Genomic DNA, 21,901 nt, shown 5'->3' with positions numbered 1-21,901 from the left:
TTACAGACCCAGTGAATGGAATTTCAGAAACCATCAAAATACAAGTATAGTGGGCTTCCCTGGTGGCGCAGTGGTTGAGAATCTGCCTGCTAATGCAGGAGACACGGGTTCGAGCCCTGGTCTGGGAAGATTCCACATGCCACGGAGCGACTGGGCCCGTGAGCCACAACTACTGAGCCTGCGCGTTTGGAGCCTGTGCTCCGCAACAAGAGAGGCCGCGATTGTGAGAGGCCCGCACACTGCGATGAAGAGTGGCCCCCCGCTTGCCACAACTAGAGAAAGCCCTCGCACAGAAACGAAGACCCAACACAGCCATAAATAAATAAATAAATTTATTAAAAAAAAAAAAAAAAAATACAAGTATAGTAACAGGGTATTAAAGATGTTATTGTGGATGAAGCAGCTTCATTTCATGGGAAATCAAAAGGTCATGCCAACATAATTGGGATTTTGCAGAAGAGCAACTAACAGAATTACAAACATGAGTGAAAGTGATATATAAAAAAATGTAGTCAGCCTATGAAATGTAATAAAAATTTATTTTAAGTGGTAGTAATATTATTAATTCCATTGTTCAAGACCTCACAGATAATGCTTCAAACACTGTCATGTTTTATTGCAGATTCAGACAGTCAGATGTTGTCCATGTAATCTCATTAACTCAGAATATTCCAGGTTTGTGTTTGAAAAGTCCCTTTAACTCAATAAATAACGCATGGAAAAAGAGGATGTCTTGGAACTAAAAGATGAGTGAAGAAAGACCTACTTGAAATCATCGGAAAAAGAATAGAATCAGAATCAGAGGTCAAAAGGCAGTTATATCCATCCCCAAATTAAAAACTAGGTGTTCACAGTTTGTTACAATCATTTTGAACATGAAAATCCATCTTAAATATGAGTTTTAGTATTTTTTGTGTTTATATTAAGTACTCAAAGTATTTGTAAAATGTGCGAGGATATCAGAATCCCAGTCAACTAGATGCTATTTATAAAGATGTCTGAAGCTAAGTGCATTGGTAAATTATAGTACTTTTAATACAACTAATTAAATTATTGAAAGTAGCAGATTAAGAACCAGAAGCTTAAGAACATGCTAATAGTCTAGCTTTCTTAGGTTTTTGTGGAAATTTTAATTTTACATGTCAAAGTTAAATGTATCATGTTCAGTGTACTTGATTTTGGATCTTGTAAATATAAAAAGGTAAAAATGGGATATGCATAATTTTTACATTTAAACATTACTGAACACATGACAGATGAGTTCGACATCAAGGGTATTATCTGCATACTTCTGAGCATAGAAACTAATTATACTTGAATATGATATAGTGCAGCTCAAGCACACCCTCTTGAACCCCTGAGATGACCCCAGACAGAGCCAGTTGCTTTATTCCTCTGCTAAAATCATAGATTGTTTACATTTATTTTATTATGCTTTTCATTGTACTCTGTTTATACAATATGTTAAAATACAGTATTTTTCTGTATAAGTGCATGTATGATTCAACTGTTAGACACTAGTCCTGTTACTTGTACCTCAGGGCCAGGCACATAGTGGAAGGTCAGTAAATGTTTGGGTGGATTGATGGATAGATGAGTGAAAGAATGAAAAATATGCTAATTTAGAGCAGTCATTGAGGAAAGTTATGTGCCTGTTGGCTTTAAAGTTACCATAACATTAAAATACTTACAAACATTATTCTAGGGTGGCACAAAGGACCAAACTTGAGTAGATGTCAGGATGCCATATTGAGGAAGAAGAGGAGATTAAAAGAGGTAGAATTGGAAAATATTAGGAGGATGAAGAAGGAAAAGGAAGTAACTCTGTTTTCAAACACCGTGCAATTTCATTTGGAAATGAAAGATGTTGTAGAGCGGGGATTTAAGACACTGGAGACAAACTGCCTGGGTTGAAATCATGTCTCTGCCACTTCTTAGCTGTGTGACTTTGGGGAGGTCAGCTTTTCTGTCCTTCAGTCTCTTCATCCATAATTTGCTTCATAAGGCTGTTTATCCTAAAGCATAAAGCTGCAAGTAACAGAAGGCTTACTAGCTGCTTAAATACTAAAAGCACTTAATTATATTGTATAAGTAGAAGTCTCAGAGGTGGTAGATTGTAGGTTGGCTCAATAGCTCAGGATATGAGGGCACTGGATGCCATGTCTGTCTGTCTTTTGACCTCTCACTCATGGCTTCAAGCTGATTGTTATAGCTCCAGGCCTCCCCTTCTCAAATGACAGCATCCCAAAGGTAGGGAACAAGTAGAGGGACGGTAAGTGGCTTGGCATGGGGGCTGCAAGAGAACTTGGTGGCTTTCTTGTTTTTCACGAAGGGAAATCTTTCCCCTAACCCGCACATCAATTCTTTCCCTTTTTGACTAGAGCTAAAGGTGAGGGAGGTTTAGGAAACAAGTCTTAGCCTTTCCAGCAGAAGGACAAATAAGAAAGTGGTTAAGAATGGGAGCTGACTTGCCAGCCAAGAGTATATGTCACTTTTGTTGTAAGGATTATTACTGCTTAGCACCATGCCTGGCACAGATTTGATGTTGTTATTATTACTATTATTATTGTTATTATTATTGAATACTTATTTGATACATACTACAGTTATTATTTTAACTACTCTGGAATGCATTGAAGAGAATAAATCCAGTATTAGTAAAGGTTTTCCAAGGGAATATAGACTCCTTTCTACCACTTACAATTATTTTTATAAATTATTTACAAACTCAGACATTACTATTGTTCTCCTCTTAGTATTATCTCTACCCCTACCCTTTCTTTATCACACCTCTACTCTGATTTGTGTAAATTGCCAACTAAGAGAAGTCATTTTTTCCTGTTTTCAGGACTGAAATGTAAACAGTAGTTTTTCTAACGTATCAGTTAAGATGAGTGGAAACTTTTGTTTTAATTATTTTTAATATCGTCAGGAATTAAGGTTGAATTTTACCTCAGAGCTTCACAACTAATAAAATTTTCATTGCAGAGAACCTCTTGAGGTAATAACTTGCCACACAGCCATTTCTATGTGGACTATTTAGCTAATGGGAAAATTTATCTTATATGCTATTCTCATCAATGTAATCTTTGAGGACATCACTTATTTCAGTTATAACATGAATTGTAGTAAGAGAGGACAGCATTTGGGGAAGATTAAAAAGCATGTATTCAGGGAATCAAGTAAGAATACCAAAGAGGTAAATAAAACAAACAAAAATGAAAAATGACCTCTAGAGAAGAGACAGAAAGATGAAAATAATAAAATCTACATCACAGTTTTTATGCTAGCAAATTAGGAGACCTCTTTAAATGTACTAATCACTAGTCTTTTATATTATACAAGTTATATACCAGTATAACTTGCAAAGTCAGAAGCCTTGAACAATAGTATTTTTATGTTTCTAAGTAGAAAAGCAAATAATCACATTTTAAAAATTAATTTTTATATTGGAGCAAGCAGAAACATACATGACTATTTGAAATATATGTCACAGATATACTGAAGGATCAGAAGCCCAATTAGAGAGAGAGTATCTCCCCAGGGAAACCTGATGTGATTTCCGTTTAATAAATGGTTGAAGTATTGGGAAAATGGCACTAAAACCCAGACCTATTATTGTTTGTATGCTGTATTCTGTTTCTTTTTTAAAAACAGTTTTATTAAGATATAATTTTTATACCATAAAATTCACCCGTTTGAAGTATACAATTCAGTGGTTCATTCTATTATTTTTAAGTGAAGCAAACTGAAAAAAAAAAAAAAAGATAAAAGATAAAGAGAGAATGCTTGGAAAATGCTGATTTCCAATTAGAAGTTTATGGAAGTACTAAAAAATCAATTGGAAGACAAATTTTTCATTTAAAACCCCAGAACAAATTAAAAGTAATATTTATGCATTGCATCATTCTCTGTGTCCTGAGTTCAGGCAACCTTAGTGTTAGCACAGGATCACCTTCCTGGGAACAGAAAAGCACCAGCATTTCTCCTCAGATGACTGGGAGCAAATATAAACAAAGACAGAGAAAGCTGGGAGGAGAAGGAAATTGGAGAGACCTTTGATGTGGAACCAGGTGTGTGAGTTTGACAAAGGAGGTTTTTGTTGCCATGCTTCATTTTTATTTTTTCTTGATTTCTAATACTTTCTCTTTCCAAAGTTTCGTTGTCTATTTCTAATTGCAAAAGTTCCTTGAACATAGATTTTCAACTGTTTAAATGATGTAAAAAGGTTACTTTCCTAAAAATAATACTTGAAAAGTGTCGTCCAAGCCTGAAGCTTCCTTTTGGACATTTTGCAGAACTTGAATCTTTTGCATATGAGTCCTTCAGTGACATGTCAAAAGTAAGGAACTGATGAGGATTACAGCTCAAAGTCATGTGCTCCTCCATGTGGAAAATTAAAGAGAAATAAGATAAGAACCATCTTTTTGAAAAAAGGATTAAAATAATTGGATTGCTTAGCCATTTTACCAAAGTTTATGTTGACACAATTGCCAAATATGTATATTGTCTGTAATCCCACTAATGAATCTTCAAAACTCAGTTATCATTTCTTCATGTTACTGTGTTATGCTCAGACAAGCTTGTGTTAAGTATTTACTTAAGTGCTTAAGGTCATCTATTCACTTGACATTTGTTAGACTATTAGATTTTTATTTGATACTCGTTTGTTTTTTTTTTAACAGAGGAGAGGCTATATCAAATGTAATAGAATTTTGCCTTAGTCTGAAGCTGTGAAAATGGGGGCACTTAATCTTTATTTCTTTGAAGTAATATCTTTGTCTATTTTGTGTGAATTTCAATAGTTTTTTAAATTAAGTTTTAAGGAAAAGCCACAACATAAAGAATAACTTTTTGCATTATGAAGCACATGCTTGGAACATTATGTTTACCTCCATTCTATAAGAAAATTTTACCTTTGGGTCTAGAAGTTGAAGGAAAATTTGGTATCAACCACTAAAAACTGAAGAATTAATAATTTTCTATAATTGACATAGTTTGCTTTCCTTCCTCTTGTTTTGCCCCACTCTGATCTACTTTCTACGGATAGTAGAGTCATTTTCTAAAACACAATCCTGATCACAAAACCTTAAAACCTCTCCCACCCCATCCAGTTTAATGATACAGTTGAAACATCTTAGTTCAAACTGTCCCTATCCACCCCCAGCCTATTGTTGTGCTATACAACACTTCTTATATTCAGAAAGTACCATGGGTCCTCTTACTTCTTTGCCTTTACCAGAGCTGTTCTTACTATCTAGAGTGCTATCTTACTCTCATATCTGTGGCTAAATTTGCCAAACTCTTTTGCTTCCAGAAATTGCATTTCTCTCTGTGCTCCAGACTGAGAGGACACCCCGAGATGCTCCCCTTCCTGTGCTCCCTTTAGCATTTTGTGTGTAGCCCTGTCTAGATCTGGATTAAGGAGCAAACCTGGGAGTCCCTACCTGGTCCCTGCTCTGTGATGGGCATTTAATTTCCTTAGACATACATAACACTGGAAATGTCCCAAGGAGGAGGGCATTACATTTATTAGAGCTCATTTTAAGGAGACTAAGGTATGTGGTTGGGAAGATTTGATTGAAAAGTAAGTAGGATTGAAGAGTAAAAATCCCCAGGAAGTAGATTCCAATCACAAGGTGGTCCTAGTCCCAAACTACCTTCTCAGGTATATGAGTCTAGTTACCTGTGACACTTTTGCATTACCAGATGGAGTATCCATATTTGGTGTTAGAGCTGAACGACTCAGGGCAATAGAGGAGAGGCTGGGCCTAGCGATCTTAAATCATTCCCCACGTGACACTCACCTTACTCCAAAGTAAGGTTTAAATGTAGCCCTTCTTGAGCCACTACGTAAAGAATTTGTGTCTTGAGTTTGTCTAGGAGGCTGTCTCTGTCCAGTCTTGCCTTTAGTCTGGCACTTACCATGCTATGTGAACTGCTTGTTTTCTCAAGTAATGTGCTTGTGTGTTCCATTATTGTGTGGACTATATACTAATCATTTTATATCCTCAGCACCTGGCATAGTTCTGGGCACATAGCAGACATTCAGAGGGTGGTTAGATTAACAAATCTGTCCAGTGAGTTGGTAAATGTTAATTACATCACTTTTAAATGGTGTCTTCATAAATTTGCTAAAATCTTAAATTCAGGGTTAGGCTGCAAGTGTGGCACCAAACAAATTCTAGACCTAGGGATAGATATTTATGTAATTCCTCAGCAAACAATATGTAGCATTTGTATTATGTTAACAGCCCTTAAAATTCTACTCTATTTTACTGAGAAAAATAAAGGCACATCTAAAATTTGCTGATGTTTTTCTTTTTTCCTGAAGATAAGCATATGCTGAGGTATATCTATCTGGCCCAGATATTTCATAGCATAAACTCCAGTAGAATAAAACTCTCCAATTACATCTGTGATGCCAGTTGGCTCTGGGTGAGTTTATGAGGCTGTCCTATTACACAGACCCTATAGTAAGTGTTAGGCAGTATTCACTTTTTATTCAAAATGGGTAATGCTGAAAATGATTTATTTGTGGCACAATGAAATAGATGGAAACTATCTAGGAAGGAATTAGTATTAAAATCTAAAATGTTAGCTCTGGAAAAAACTCAGCAGAGCATCAACATCACTCTTATTATATTTTAAAATTTATTTTATTGAAGTATGGTTGATTTACAATGTTGTGTTAATTTCCGCTGTACAGCAAAGTGATTCAGTTATACATACGTATATATGTTATTTTCCATATTCTTTTCCATTATGGTTTATCACAGAATATTGAATATAGTCCCCTGTGCTATATAGTAGGACCTTGTTGTTTATACATTCTATATATTATAGTTTGCATCTGCTAATCCCAAACTACCAATCCATCCCTCTGCCATCCACCCTCCCCCTTGGCAACCACAAGTCTGTTCTCTATGTTTGTGAGTCTGTTTCTGTTTCATAGATAAGTTCATTTGTGTCATATTCTAGATTCCATATATAAGTGATATTGTATGGTATTTGTCTTTCTCTGTCTGACTTACTCACTTAGTATGATAATCTCTAGGTCCGTCCCTGTAGCTGCAAATGGCATTATTTCATTCTTTTTTATGGCTGAGTAATACTCCATTGTATATATGTACCACATCTTCTTTATCCATTCGTGGACATTTAAGTTGCTTCTGTGTCTTGGCTGTTGTAAATAGTGCTGTTATGAACATAGTGGTGCGTGTACCTTTTTGAATTATAGTTTTGTCCAGGTACGTGCCCAGGAGTGAGATTGCTGAATCATATGGCAACTCTATTTTTGTTTTTTTGTGGAGCCTTCATTCTGTTTTCCATAATGGCTGCACCAATTTACATTCCCACCAACAATGTAGAAGGGTTTGCTTTTCTTCACACCCTCTCCAGCATTTGTTCTTTGTAGATTTTTTTAATGATGGCCATTCTGACTGTTGTTAAGTGGTACCTCATTGTAATTTTTATTTGCATTTCTCTAATAGTTAACAATGTTGAACATCTTTTCATGACCATCACCCTTATTTTATACCATTATCCTGGGCCCAGAGGAGGGAGGTGCCATCACAAAATTCCCCACTCCTGCTTAGTGGTACAGCCTGGAGAAGAATCCAGCTGCCTTGGCTTCCATACTACTCCCATTCTACATAATCACGTCTCTATGGCTTCTGCTTGTCGCCCTCCTCTCTAACCCCAATCAGAACTGGAGGTGACACATGGCAATTTGTGTTGCAGAGGGAAATAGGGAGCTAAAGGGTGATTGAAAATTTGCTGTCCAGTGTATGGGAAAGATGCCAACAGAATATGACCTTACAGTAGGTCCAAAAATAAGTTTTGGCTCCAGGTGAATGCTTAAGGAGTCACATAATTCGAAGAGACTAAAAATTGTCATAATTGATAATTCCAGAAATTTTGGATTTAGCTAAGTATGTTTTTATAAGGTTGTGTTACGATGAGTTCCTTTTGTTGACTTTCTTCTTTGTCATTTTGCTTCTTGCCCATCTTTCCTATCGTTAAGGTTTATTGAGTTTTCAAGTTGGATTTTTCCCCAACTGGTTTGCTACCAGTTGACAGCTCTTAGAAACAGATGTTCTCCATTTTCTGGCTACTAGTCCAGAGAGCTTAGTTTAAGGTATTGATTCTGATCCTCGAAGTCTCTAGTAGCTTAAGTTCTGGCAAACTCAGAAATCCATGTTACATTTATTCAGTAGCCAGACAATAAGGTACATTCAATCACTCATTGCTTTTACCAGTCATTTTTGTGGCAGAGATCATAGCCACATTGAACCTGCAGGATTGCATCTCTCAGAGACTGAGATGACAGATTTCATGGCATTTGGATCCTTTTATTCTATGGAGATAGTGATTGTGGAAGAGAAAAGAAGGCTTAATACTATTTGAAAATATGAAGCAATAAGCTTTATTTAGAACAGATTGTGGATTATATCATAGAACAGAAGATCCCTTTAGTCACAGTTGCTGTTCAAGGAATTTTATCACACCATTTGGATGGGCCTTTAATAAAAAGGGTGATATAGGATTGCAGTTTGGTTAAGTATCAGCAAAGAAATGTTAGTCCAAATAGTTTAAATATAATGAGAAAGAAAGAGAGAATTTGAGACAGGTGTGCATGTGTGTGTGCACGTGCACACACACACAGACTTTTATAAATAGTAGGCAAAATAATGAAGTCACAAAGGAAGGTGAATGGACCAGAGATGGTGTTAAGAGATGCTAACGGACTATGGAACAGCTATAAGAATATATAAATGAGTATTTATTGGAGCCTGGGTCGGGGATGGCCTTCCTTTAGCTTAACGTGTATGATGGGAGCTACAAAGGAAATGACTGCTAGATTTGAATGTATAAATGTTAAAAAAAATTTTATAAATTAACAAAAAGAACATAAACAAAAGACAAGTGGAGGGACTTCCTGGCGGTCCAGTGGTTAAGACTACATGCTTCCACTGCAGAGGGGTGCGGGTTCGTCCCCTCGTCAGGGAACTAAGATCCCACATGCCTCGTGGCACAGCCAAAATATATTTAAAAAAAAAAAAAGTGGAAAACTGTAAAAATACTAACAACTCATATGACGATGGGTTAATACCTTTAGTATAAAAAGAGCTGTTATGGATAAAGAGGAAAAATAAAACTCTATTACAAAGAAGAAGCAATTTACTAGAAGAATTGCAATTGGCAACAGGAAAAATGGAGCTTTATAAGTTACTCAGTGAGTGCACAATACATTTCTTTTTCTGTGATCGACTTGGCCAGAAATTAATTTAAATTAATGATATACCTGGTTTTGTAAATGATTCAGTAATAAGGACATTTTTATCTATTGCTGAGGGGCATGTAAAATGGTACATTTTTCTGAATAACAATTTGGAAATACCTATCAAGAACCTAAAAAAATATTCATCACTTATGAACCAGTTATCCTTCAACCTAATTGTATCTTAAGGAAATGATCAGAGATGTGCACAAAAATGTATGAGCAAGTTTATCCATAGATAGTATTATTTATTACAATGAAAATGGAACCAGGCTGATAACTTGCAGTGAATAAAATAACACAATAAAATTCTATATACCAATTTAATATTATAATTTCTAAGAATATTTGATAACATGGAGGTCAATTTATGATATCATCATATTAAGTTATATATAAAGTATAATTCCTAAAATGCTTGATAAAATTTCTTAAGTCACATGAATAGTTATTTATGGGTAGTGAAATTATAGGCATTTTTAATTTTTTATACTCCTATGAATTAAAAAAATTTTGTATTGAAAAGTTCTTTTTTATAATCAGGGAAAAAAATATATTTTCCCCAGCTTTATTACATACAAAAAATTCACTAATTGTATGGTTTGATGAATTGCAGCAATTATATGCAGTTGAGTAACTGGCATTACATTCAAGATACAGAACGTTTTCATCACCCTAAAAAATTCCTCATGTCCTTTTGCAGTCAATTCTATCCTCAAACAATTACTGGCAGTCTCTGCTCTTTCTGTCACTATTGTTTGTCCTCTCTAGAATTTCATATATCATTTTGAGATCCATGCTGCTTATATATGCCATCTTTTTGTTCTAAGGATTTTATTTTGAAAGAATATTCAGTATGTGGCTCACTCCAAGAATTAACCCAGGGGTGAAGAGGCGATGGGGCATAATGAAAAGAAGAAATACTGAGGCTGGAGAGTCTGGATAAGTCATCTACATCTTCTGATTCTCAGTTTGCTCATCTCTAAGATGAGGTTAAAAATAACATTTTCCTTACCCATACTTCAGCATCATTATGGGTAACAAATTAGAATATGCTTGTTAAACCACTTTGTGAAGCATGTGTATCAATTTCTGTCTTAATTATTATTGTGAGTATGATTATTATTGCTGATGTGTAGGTCAGTGTACCTATCCCCTTCAAAAGGAGATTTGCCTTTATGTGAAATAGAGAACTGCCTTCGTAAAGATATATTCTGACATTAAGTTAAGTCCTAATAAATTGCTGTCATGGGAGATGTTTGAGAATGGACCAGACTGTCACAAGTGGTAAATGATTGAATTCTCTAGCATGAGTTATTTTCAGATTCAGGTTCTGATATCTATACTTTCCCCCTTTCCTCTTTCTCTTTTCCAAATCCCTCTACATTTAGAGCTTGGTCTCTACTAGCAGGTTAGAGTATAAGAATGTACTCCTTTTATTAACTTTTTAAATATCTAATAAGTAATTCTTAGACTTTTCAAGGGAATGGAGTTAAGATTTGGAGAAACAAAAGGCAGTGAAACCCAATAAATGTTCAACCCAGTTTGCAGATAAGCACCATGAAATAACTTTAAATAACTTGAAAGGATACAATGAACATGTCTAGGTCATTCATTCATTATTTATTCATTCTACAGTCACCAAATTTTGATTGAGTTTCCATCATGTTCTAGACGTTCTGTAGGACCTGGGATATAGTTGGTAATTGTCCTAATAGAAATTACAATCAAGTAGGAGACGAAGACAAAAAATAAATCATTAAATAGTTACAAATTCTGATAAGAGTAAAAAGAATTCAAACAAAAACTGCAATGGGTGATGGAGTGTAAGGCTAGAGAAATCAAGAAAGGAATCTCCAGGGAGACTACACTTAAGCAAGACCTGAAGCATGAGAAGGAGCTAATCTTGGGAAGAGCTGGAGAAAAGAGCATTAGGAGGAGAAGAAGAAACACTACGTGTAAATACCCTGTGACAAGAAATACAGGAACTAAAAAAAAAAAATCAATATGGCTGACACACGATGAATACGGAAAGGTCCATAGTTGAAGCCGGAGAGTTAATAAGCAGGATCAAATCAGACTGAGATGAAGACTTTGGGCTCTGTCCTAACTCCCTGGGGAGAACTGGATGGTTTTACTCATGGGGGTGCCTTAATCTGTTTTAATCCTGAGTGTTTTCATAAAATCGAACTGATCATTCTCTCATCTGATCTATAACCAACCGTTTAATTGCAAAGAATTTAATTAAGATGCAAAGAAAACTTACACATATTAAAGCTTTATCTACCTACTTTCTTTTGTTTTTTTTTAATGGTAACTATTGTTTTTATTTATTAAAAAAAATTTGTTTTTAATTTATTTTTGGCTGTTTTGGGACTTCATTGCTGTGTGTGGGCTTTCTCTAGTTGCGGTGAGTGGGGGCTACTCTTCATTGCGGTGCATGGGCTTCTCATTGCAGTGGCTTCTCTTGTTGTGGAGAACGGGCTCTAGGTGCATGAGCTTCACTAGTTGCAGCACGTCGGCTCAGTAGTTGCGGCACGTGGGCCCTGGAGTGCACGGGCGTCAGTAGTTGCAGTGTGTGGGCTCAGTAGTTGTGGTGTGTGGGCTCAGTAGTTGTGGTTCACAGGCCCTAGGGCATGTGGGCTTCAGTAGTTGTGGTGCGCAGGCTCAGTAGTTGTGGCTCGTGAGCTCTAGAGTGCAGGCTCAGTAGTTGTGGCACACGGGCTTAGTTGCTCCATGGCATGTGGGATCTTCCTGGACCAGGGATAGAACCTGTGTCCCCTGCATTGGCAGGCAGATTCTTAACCACTACACCACCAGGGAAGTCCCTATCTACCTATTTTCTAAAATAATAATTTAAGATTTTCGCTTTGAGATAATTTCAGGTACAATAGGACATTATAGTTCTTTCCTCTATTATCATCTCTCCACTTCCTTATTGGGGAAGGCTTCCCAGGAACACCTGGGGGTCCCATGCAGTCAACCAGATACCCCATGCCAACACATGTATTGTTTAGGCTCCTGTGGGTGGCTTTGGCTAGATTTTAGAATAACAACAGTCGGAATCTGATTTATTAGCCAATTTAGAAGCTATTGTAAGTCAAATTTTTCTTTGCTACCTAATTTTCTAGTTTAACAGCTTCGGGTCAGTAGTAAAGTTTTGATATTATTTTGTTTTCTCCCCAGATGCTTTTGTACATTTCATACGAGGGTCAAGTAACTTTGAATAATCACCATAATTTTATATGATTACACAGATACCTTTGGTATTTACTTACTATGATAGTTATCAGGCCAAGTGTATTTTTTGTGTAATTGAAACTTCTTGTTACCCTAGTAAGTATCTAGAATATTGTCTTTCAGTCATGAAGACTGCTGGTTTTATGAGCTATCTAACTAAAGTATATGAAACTAATTCTGTTGCCTTAAAAATAGATGTTATTTTTATTTTATATATTATAAAACATTACACAATATCTCAAGTTTATATTTGAATTAAAACCATGGCTCTGAAACTTACTGTGTGAACTTGAATAAGTATTTAACCTTTCTGTGCCTCCATTTTCTCATCTAGAAAATGCATGTGGGGATAAAAGTGGGATAGTAATGAGAATTAAATGAGTTCATATATGTATATGTATATATATTCAGTATATGGAGAACTTACCCCACATTTGCAAGAATCATGTGAATCCTTCAGAAAAATTCATTTTTCCGCTTCTTAAATACTGTGTCCCGGGCCTTGTGTTAAAAATATTGGCATACCAAATGATTAAGGAGAAATCATTGTCTCACCAGAGAGACCTGAGCTTCTAGCCCAGGACAGGCTGCCCCAGCCAGATGGAACAGGAGAGTAGGGAAGGGATGTGGATGTTAGCAGTAAGAACATAAGAAACCCAGAGCCAGGAAGATCCCACATACCGCGGAGCAGCTAAGCCCGTGCACCACAACTACTGAGCCTGCTCTCTAGAGCCCGTGAGCCACAAATACTGAGCCCGCGTGCCACAACTACTGAAGCCTGCATTCCTAGAGCCCGTGCTCCGCAACAAGAGAAGCCACCACCATGAGAAGCCTGTGCACCACAACAAAGAGTAGCCCCTGCTTGCCACAACTAGAGAAAGCCTGTGTGGAGCAATGAAGACCCAACGCAGCCAAAAATAAATAAATAAAAATAAACTAATTAATTAAAAAAACAAAGAAAAGAAACCCAGAGCCATTGGGAGAACCATTGGTCCTCCTGTGCTCTGCAGGATTCTTATGTTACGGTTAGATGCGCAAGTTACTTTTTCTGTTTTCAGATTGTGTCAGTGATCAAATACCACCTTCCTTTTGGAATGCAACCAAAAACTTGTATAAATCTTTTTGTTTTTAATTGTAGTGGTGTAGTGTGAACAGCACAGATTATAGAACCAGATGCACAGATTATAGAATCAGATAGACCTGGATTCAAGTCCATTTACTACCCATGTGACTGTTGACAAAAATAATAAATAAACAGTCAGTAATAAGACTAGGAAAGGGTTTTATTTGAGCCAAACTGAGGACTAGCCTGGAAGCGTGCTTCCCAGATTACTCTGAGAAACCGCTCCAGAGAAGCAGGGTTTTCAGTACAGTTTTATGTCTTGTCAGAACAAAGAACATTAAACATTTCTTCAGGGGTTACATTTCTTCAGGGTTTCAAAAAAAAAGAACAGACCAGCATGTACACAGTGAGTCAGTATGGCCTTGGCACCTGGGAAGGTAGCCTTATCATCAGAGGAGTACCAGTGTTGGCATTCTAGGAAGAGGGGCATTTAATCTTTATTTTTAACATGGACATTCTTTATTTCTGGTCAATGTGCGCTTTTCTTTCATTAAAGCAGATGTACAGTGTGTGTTTGATAGGCCACAAACAGACTATTTTAGTTAGCATAAAATTCAAATTAATTCATGTATAAGTCAGAGTGAGTTCCCTGTATCTCAATATGTGAAAATTTCTTTTATTATGACTTACTGCAAGTTTCTTAACTTTTTTGAGTCTTTGGTTTTCTGAGACTATTTCCCCATCTGTAAAACGAGGATAATAATGCTACAAATCTCATAGGTTTGTTGTGAAAACTAAATGAGCTATGCACTTAGAAGGATTAATACACTTTAGCATATAATAAGTGCTCAAAGTTGTCAATCATCATCTTAACATTATTATAATTAACTAGTATGTTTATTTTAAAGATGAGGATTCATAAAAGTTGTATAAATTGCCCAATGACTTAATGTGGATTCAAACCCAGTTCTTCCTGATTTCGAAATCCATGTTTGCATTGATTTTATGCCGCCTCATAAGAAAAGCAAAACAAACAAAACAAAAACTGGACCAATCGCTCAAAAACTAGAATCGTGTAATCCCCACCACTATTGTTAATTAAAATAAAAATGAAAGGCTCATGGTTGTTAAAAATGTGATATCAGAATAAGCATCAACAGTGATACATTTTATGGTAGGCTGACAAAAGTAGATAGCAAGTATGGTTTTCATTAGCTTTCTTTGTTAAAATCCTCTTTTGTGCAGATCTACTGCTTTGAGGATTTTCCAGATCACAGCATGTCTGTTTCCCAGGTGAGCACACCTTATGGTTCAACACAGTGGTAGCCATTAGTGTCAGAAGCCCAGATGCACAAGGTGGAGTGTGCAGCTCAGGTAGTTTCTCTGCTCTCATGGGTGGGTGTCAGATGGTGTTTGAGAAGGTATATGTGAGGCATGAGCTTGAACTTGTATCTTATTTGAGCATGCGTTAGTCAAAAGATCAGACTTATGCTGCACTGTTAGCAACGAAATATTGAGCTTCCCTCCAATTCACACAGTTTATTCAAGCAGTAATTGGAGATTCACTGCTTAAATCTCCCTCCCAAAAGATGTTCATTCACAAGTTTTGTACCAAGTTGGCCAGATTTGTGGTTTTCATAATGGAGAAGTCTCTAAAATACCTGTATTCTCTCTGTGTGTGGTACACTTGAGTGTGTGTGTGTGTGTGTGTATGTGAGATGTCTAGGCTCAGAATAGAGAATATCTGCAGTAATCAATAGCATTGCAAGTATTAAAAGAATGCAAATATTAAGCGGTTTAGAAATGCACATCTCAAATTCCTGTAGTTTTAATAAGCCTCCATAGACTCATTAAAATTTTCGGAATTGTACAAAAAAGCAATCCCCTTTGTGAATGAAAGTATTAGGGTTTCAAAGCTTGCATGAGGATGTATTTTAGCTCTTGGCCTTTGAATACTTGTTATACGTGTGTGTGTGTGTGTGTGTGTGTGATTTCTATTTTTGATGAAACAGAAACTGCTTATATACCTTAATGTTTTCCAACTGAAACATTTTATATATTAAAGCTTTGTACTCTTGTTAGTGGAATATGTGATCCCCTCCCAGCTGCAGAGAGGAAAGCAGTAAGTAAAGGCAGGTGTGGTTTTCTTCTGTGTTCTCTGAAGCTTATCCTCTTACTGGAACAAGCAAAGGAGGAAGTGAAGGCGTTTTGCTTTGCTTTTCCTAGAGCAGCAGCTTTGGGAAAGACAGTACATTTGACTTCATATTATTAATAATCAATTACTAATATTTTTTGAGCTTTTACCATGTGCTGGTTCCTCTTTTGAGGGTTCTGCATATATTAGCTAATTACTTCACAATATTCCTTTGACATAGGTAGTAGTATTTTCCCCAAGTTACAGATGAAAAAACTAAAGCATGGTAAGGTTAAGAAACTTCCCAAAGCTACATGAAATGGTAAAGCTGGGGTTCAAATCCAGGCCATTGGCTGTATGGCCTGTGCTCTTAAGCACTGTGCCAGTGTTTTCAGTGAAAGAGATAACAATAATCATCATCATTCATCATAATTACACTTGTGTTTACTATATAAGCACTGAGCCAATTGATTTTAATCTTCACAAACATCTTGAGGTGGAAACTGCTGTGGACCCCATTTTACAACATGGAAACTAAGACTCTGGGAGGTTAACCGGCCCAGTGCTACACAGCTGTGAGAGGTGAGACTTGAGTTTGAATTAAATCTGACTGCAAAGCTAGCAAGTAAAGACAGGGAGAAGGAAACATAGACCAATCCCTGCCCATTTCTAGATAACATGGCTTCTCATTAGCCGGAGCTTATCACTACCTCCATTACAGGGGCAAAAAAGAGGAAATTACATGCATTTCAGGCTTCAGATACAATGGAGGTCACTTTGTAACAGAGGTTCTATATGGCACACTTCACTTAGGGAGAGAGGGGGAGTCAGTTATTAAACTGTAGGTTGAGTAAACTGATTAATTCATGAAGAAAATTTTTTAGAGATACTACATTATTAGTGAGTTTGCCCTCAGAGCTCCCTACAGGACCTTTATGAGAAGTAATTCAAGGGACATAAGAGAATTAGACACCATTATATTTAAAGTGCCCTATGACATAATATTGACTATAACCATGAAGAGGGTTTTTACATAACGATACTCCATCATGTGAAGAAGGATCAAAGGTCCAAGATGTCCAGTATGGAGAAGAGGTTTGAGTGGAGCTTGTTGCCTGTCTTTATACTTTTGGAGAACATTCTCTGGAAGAGAAACTCAACTGGGAAGTTCCAGGGAGACACATTTTATCTTAGTTGTAGGAAGAACTTTCTCTCAACTAGAGCTGTCCACCCATGGAATGGGATGCCTTAGAAACACACCCACTCCCTGCCACTGCATGCAGAGGGGGGATAGCACTCCAGGAGCCGGGGAGAAATGGAGTAGACAACTATTCTAATTTTGAGACCTTTTAATTTTATACAGCATAAATGTTGTTTAAGCTACTTAACTGAGTGAGTCATGGGTTTTAATAGATTTTAATGTATGTTAGAATCTGTTATCTATAAAAGATACCAAAAGGGGAAAAATAAGTGCAGAACAAAATTATTTAATCTATTTGGAAAACATATTTGAAACTAAATTAAGAACTGTTCTGTATCAATGGAATCTATAAAGAGATTTAATACCTTAGAAAATATTGTTGAAGGATCTAAAATTTCTAAAAATTTTATGGCTGTATTTGAGCGCAGTTAAAGCGAAGAAAGAGGAAAAGCATGGTTTTTTGATAAAAATGGTAAATTGCCAGTGCTCACAACACAAATGTTTTTCTGATAAAAGTGATGAATTATCAAACACAACAAATAGGGTGATGATATTGAAATTACAAAATATGAAGGCAAATGAAGTTATCTTGCAAAGGCTTACCCTTGGACTGGTTTCTGCTATTTCACTGGGATGCTTGAGTATCGTCCTTCTGAACTAGGTACACTACATTCACTGTGAGAGCCTCGAAATATCTGTTCAATTAATGTCAGATACGTATGAATTTCCATGTTTTAACAACATTGTGAAAAATTACATTGGAGCATTTTTTTAAAAACACATCTTAGGCGGCAGATTTGGAACACTGAACCTACCCGTATACTGTGTCATTTCCTTTCTGTGTTTTCTTAGGTTTTCATGGATCAGCCCCTTGTATATCTAAGAAATATAAGGGAAGACAGTGTGCAAAGTGGAGCAATGCTATGTAGAGGATGCCATGATTTTTTTAAGGAGAGGGAATGTGGTTGTCAAAAGGAAGGCAGGCAGCCTGTCTGTACTGTGGCTCGTCATCAGCATTGAGACAGCTCAAATCTTATCATAATTCCTAAATTTAGCATCATTAAGACAGGAAGTAAAACACAAAGATGATCAGTGGGAAGTGGGCTTACATAGCATAGGAGAAAATTAGTTCAAAGACAGGCTTCGGAGAGCAGAGATTTGATGTGCTGGGCTTGCTGTTTTGGGGGATACTGAAAGCTGATGTGGTCATGTCAGGCTTTTAAGTCTGTTGGTATTTATTGTGTAGCTTTGTAAACATCCACATTCATAAAATTGGTAAACAGGCATTTTGGATTTATGAGATGCAGACGTCTGGGGCTGGGCTTGCTCCTCTCTGCTCTTTCCTCATTAGACTCCTCTCTAAAAGCCAGGAAGACATCATTCCATGTGAAAATATCATTTCTTGAAGCAGGGCGGGATCCTGAGAACTGCTTCAGATGTTGTGATAGCAAACAATTGTGGCCCAAACTATTCCAACAATGGAAGAAAAACCTCCTCTCACGCACTGTCATTCTTCTTTGATCTTTACTTCTTTTGCGGTGTAGTCTCCAATTCTCTAGAGGTTTTGTGCTCTCTCCTCTAATTGCCATTATAGAGGGCTGTGAATCCTCCTACTTCTCCATTCCGCAGAGTTCCAAACTATTCTCTTTGACCAAAGTTATTCAGTAAAAATTAAGGGGGCTAGGAGGATCAAAGGCTGTGTGTTTTCAGAATGATGCTGTCCTTTTTGTGGGGTCCTTAACAGTGAGGAACAGTGGGGGCAAGGGAGAGGTAACTGCAGTGTTTCAGCACTTTAACCGACCACTTAATAGCATTTAATAGCTTACGGAGGTTGGTGCCTGGTAGCCTAACCAAAGGCAACATCTTGCAATCTGATGAATACCACTCTGCAGTATAGCATGAGGAAATCCATACTGCTGTCTTAGTTTCCCACTTTTCTCTTTACCCCATTTATTAATCTCATGGTAACTCATATAAGAAGCTGTCAGGTTTAATCTGCCTTGCTTGACTTCATTACCTGGTACTAAAAGTGTATATACTTGTGCATGCTTAAGGAAATCATCAGCAGGTTCCCACCTCAGCATCAGTGCTTGCTACCTGGAAGATAAATCATGGTATAAGAGACTCAGTATACGCCAGGCACTGTTCTAAGTGCTTTACTGATCTCTTAGCTGACTTAGTCTTCACAGTCTTAGGTGTGTGGTTTCATTTTTATCTCCATTTTACAGATGAGGACTCTAAGGCACAGAGTAGGCCGGTAAGTTGCCCAAGGCCAGGGTCAGAATTAGAGTTCGAACCATGCAGCCTGATTCTAGAATTCATGGTATTTACTATATCAACGTTAAACCAAAGAAATAATTTGAAACAGATGCTGAGCATTTTTTCTTCATGGTCTTTTAGCTCAACTCTTATGTAGGGTTAAATCACCAGAAAGCTGAAGCAGTAGCTTAAATGCTGTGGCTGCCATAACTATGAAAGAAATAGGAAAGAAGATAAAGCTTGTCTTTATAGTCTTGTAGACTGGTTTCAGTCTAAATCCCAGTTTTATTAGTTATGTCATTACTAATTCTCAATTACTCATTACGAATTTCTCAAGACCTCAGTCGCTCAATCTGTGAAATGTGGATATGACAGTAGCATGTACTACATAGAGTTATTGTTGACATGAACTTACATAATGCATTTAGAGTGCCTAGCACAATGCTTGATAGAGACATGTTAGCTGTTACTGTTTTAAGCTGCCTTTAATCTTTGGTGGAAATAGAATGGTGGCAGATAGTGAACCAACTGTGTGTGGGGGGTCTATAAAGTGATATTGGTTAATAGAAGGAAATCAGATGCATGAATTTTATTACACAAGGCAAGTCAGTAGTCTGGATTCTACCCATGGACTAGATTTTCTATAAAAAAATCCTTAGTGTCCTTAGATCTGTAACACAGGACCATTGTGAGGGAAATACAGTTGTAATGTGGTGTGTCAGGTATTTATTACACTCCAGGGAGGATCCATGTTGCTCCAAATTCTGAATTACAGCAGGGTCTCTGTGTATCACATCTGCTCTCACATCTCCCGTTTCTGCTTCAGAATGCATAATAGTCATGGAGCTGGGATTTACCATTCTCTTCTAGTTAATTCAAAATTGAAAATCAGTACAGTCATAGGGAGGGACATAAAGAGGAAGAATAAGATGGAAATGCTCTAAGGATGTGAGGGTTCTCCTGGGCAGCCGTCAGTCAACTGCACTCACTGACGTCTGATTCCTCGGGATGGGGGCGTTTACGTGGGGCTTGTGACTTCCTCTTCCCAACCACCTCACTGCCTTCAACTGGAAGAGTTCCCCTTTGTGCTTTCTCACCACAGGAGCCCTAAAGACTATTCACACCAACGCAGCAACTCTCTCTTAAAGCTTCCCTTAGGAAATGGTGGGGGTGGGTATCCCCAATTCAGGAAACTCCATCTTTTATAGAAAGCATTCCTTCCATGTGGCACCTTAAGGGTTAAACTTTTGTTGCAGATAGAGTATCAAGTGGCTTTTCAGGATGGGATAACCCCCAATTTAGAAACTGCTGTTTCTAAAAGGTAAGGCAAAGATACATTAGTTTACACTGCTTTCTATGAAAGGAATAACTCACCGCTCCCTCTGTGTGTGTTAGTTTGCTTCTCTCTCTGCCGTCTGCCTCCTCTAATCTATATAATGTATACATCAGGGTGAGGACTGTCAATCACAGTTAATAAAAAACCCAGAACATGACAGAGATCCCTTTTATTGTAAATCCATTTTACAGTAGCTCTCAATTTATTGTCACATAAATCAAAAGTGTTTATCTTATCATTCGGAGGCATTCCCTTTTCCTTCTGTGTCCTAGCCCCTCCCCCCTGTGCCAGTTTCCAGCCCCTCAGAGATGCTTTGTACCAGAAAGTGCAAGTTCCCTGTTCTGGCTTTATTGATGTTCCCTTTTGCTCTCCTCCTGGCTCCCCCCCAAACCAAGTGAGCAGAACAAATGGCCAGGGTTTTCCCCCAATGCCTGACCTGCGTTTACTGGGAGGAGAGTAGGAGAGGGAGCGCACATTCTGAGCAGGCTGCTCTGACTCCGACCGCTGGCTGTTCCGTGCAGGCTGTCCCTCTCCTTCAAAACCGTGCATCCCCTCCCCGAAGCAGCAGGCAGTGTGCCTCCATTCAGCCACATTTGGTATGCATGAGCACGGCTGCAGGGAGAGGGGAGGTGGCTTTCTTAAGAAGGTTCAGTGGCTCAGGCAACGCCACTTGACTAGTCTCCCAAGTTGCAGGAAGCCTCTGCCCTGATGGAATTCTCAGGTGTGGAGATGACCATGGGATGCCAGGGCTGTGGGGGACCGTTTATTTTCTAGGCACTGCTCAGGTTTGCGGCTTCTGGTTTTCCCGGTGGAATTTGGACGGGGTCATGAATCAAACTGATGCTCCTCGACCCCTAAACTGGACCATCCGGAAGCTGTGCCACGCAGCCTTTCTCCCATCTGTCAGACTTCTTAAGGTACTGTAACTTGCTGCTTTGAATGGCTCTCATTGTGCTTTGCAGGTCTAAATACCCAACTTTGCACTTGGGCTGGGACACACCTTTTGGGGAGTATAGATGCCTTGTAGTACTGGCTCTGTTGCCCATGGCTGGAGAGAGGTTCTAAATGCCCCTCACCCCATGGTGTCAGGGAGGGAGGATGGTCTGAGCCACATTTGAGAATGAGATTGTGGTGGTATAGAATGGGCTGCCTGAGTGCTCCCCACCCCCAAAATCCCTAAAATAGAATTAATTAACTTCTTTGGGAGGGTGGGAACAGTGGTGGGAGTGAAATCTCTTACTCCCCTGTGTTTGGCTCCTGGATTCTTTTCCCTCCCTGGGGAAGCCTTTCGACCCAGTTTTCCTTTAAATGGAACCTGGGAGAACAAAGGATTCTCCTTATTAGTTTAAAAGCCCTGTGTCCTTAGTTGGTCTCTCAGATAAAGA

The 21,901-nt window shown here is 37.9% G+C and overlaps 1 protein-coding gene across 11 annotated transcripts in view; it reads left to right on the top strand.

Annotated features, from left to right (window-relative positions):
• TRPM3 (transient receptor potential cation channel subfamily M member 3) overlaps positions 1-21,901 on the top strand; it is a gene marked incomplete at its 3' end in the record, with an annotated part of 933,308 nt that overhangs the window by 396,570 nt on the left and 514,837 nt on the right. For 10 of the 11 annotated variants that reach the window (XM_082401352.1, XM_082401350.1, XM_082401349.1 and 7 more), the window contains exon 1: positions 358-21,433. The exons of the other annotated variant lie outside the window; for it this stretch is intronic. In XM_082401352.1, coding sequence (XP_082257478.1) covers positions 21,257-21,433 — 177 coding nt within the window. In that variant the 5' untranslated portion in view covers positions 358-21,256. Of the gene's footprint in view, positions 1-357; positions 21,434-21,901 lie in introns of those variants that run through there. 11 annotated transcript variants of the gene reach the window in all.

The sequence above is a fragment of the Balaenoptera borealis genome, assembly GCF_965194805.1.
Source record: "Balaenoptera borealis genome assembly, chromosome: 8".
NCBI lineage: Eukaryota > Metazoa > Chordata > Mammalia > Artiodactyla > Balaenopteridae > Balaenoptera > Balaenoptera borealis.
This window is presented reverse-complemented; position numbering and strand designations above follow the sequence as displayed.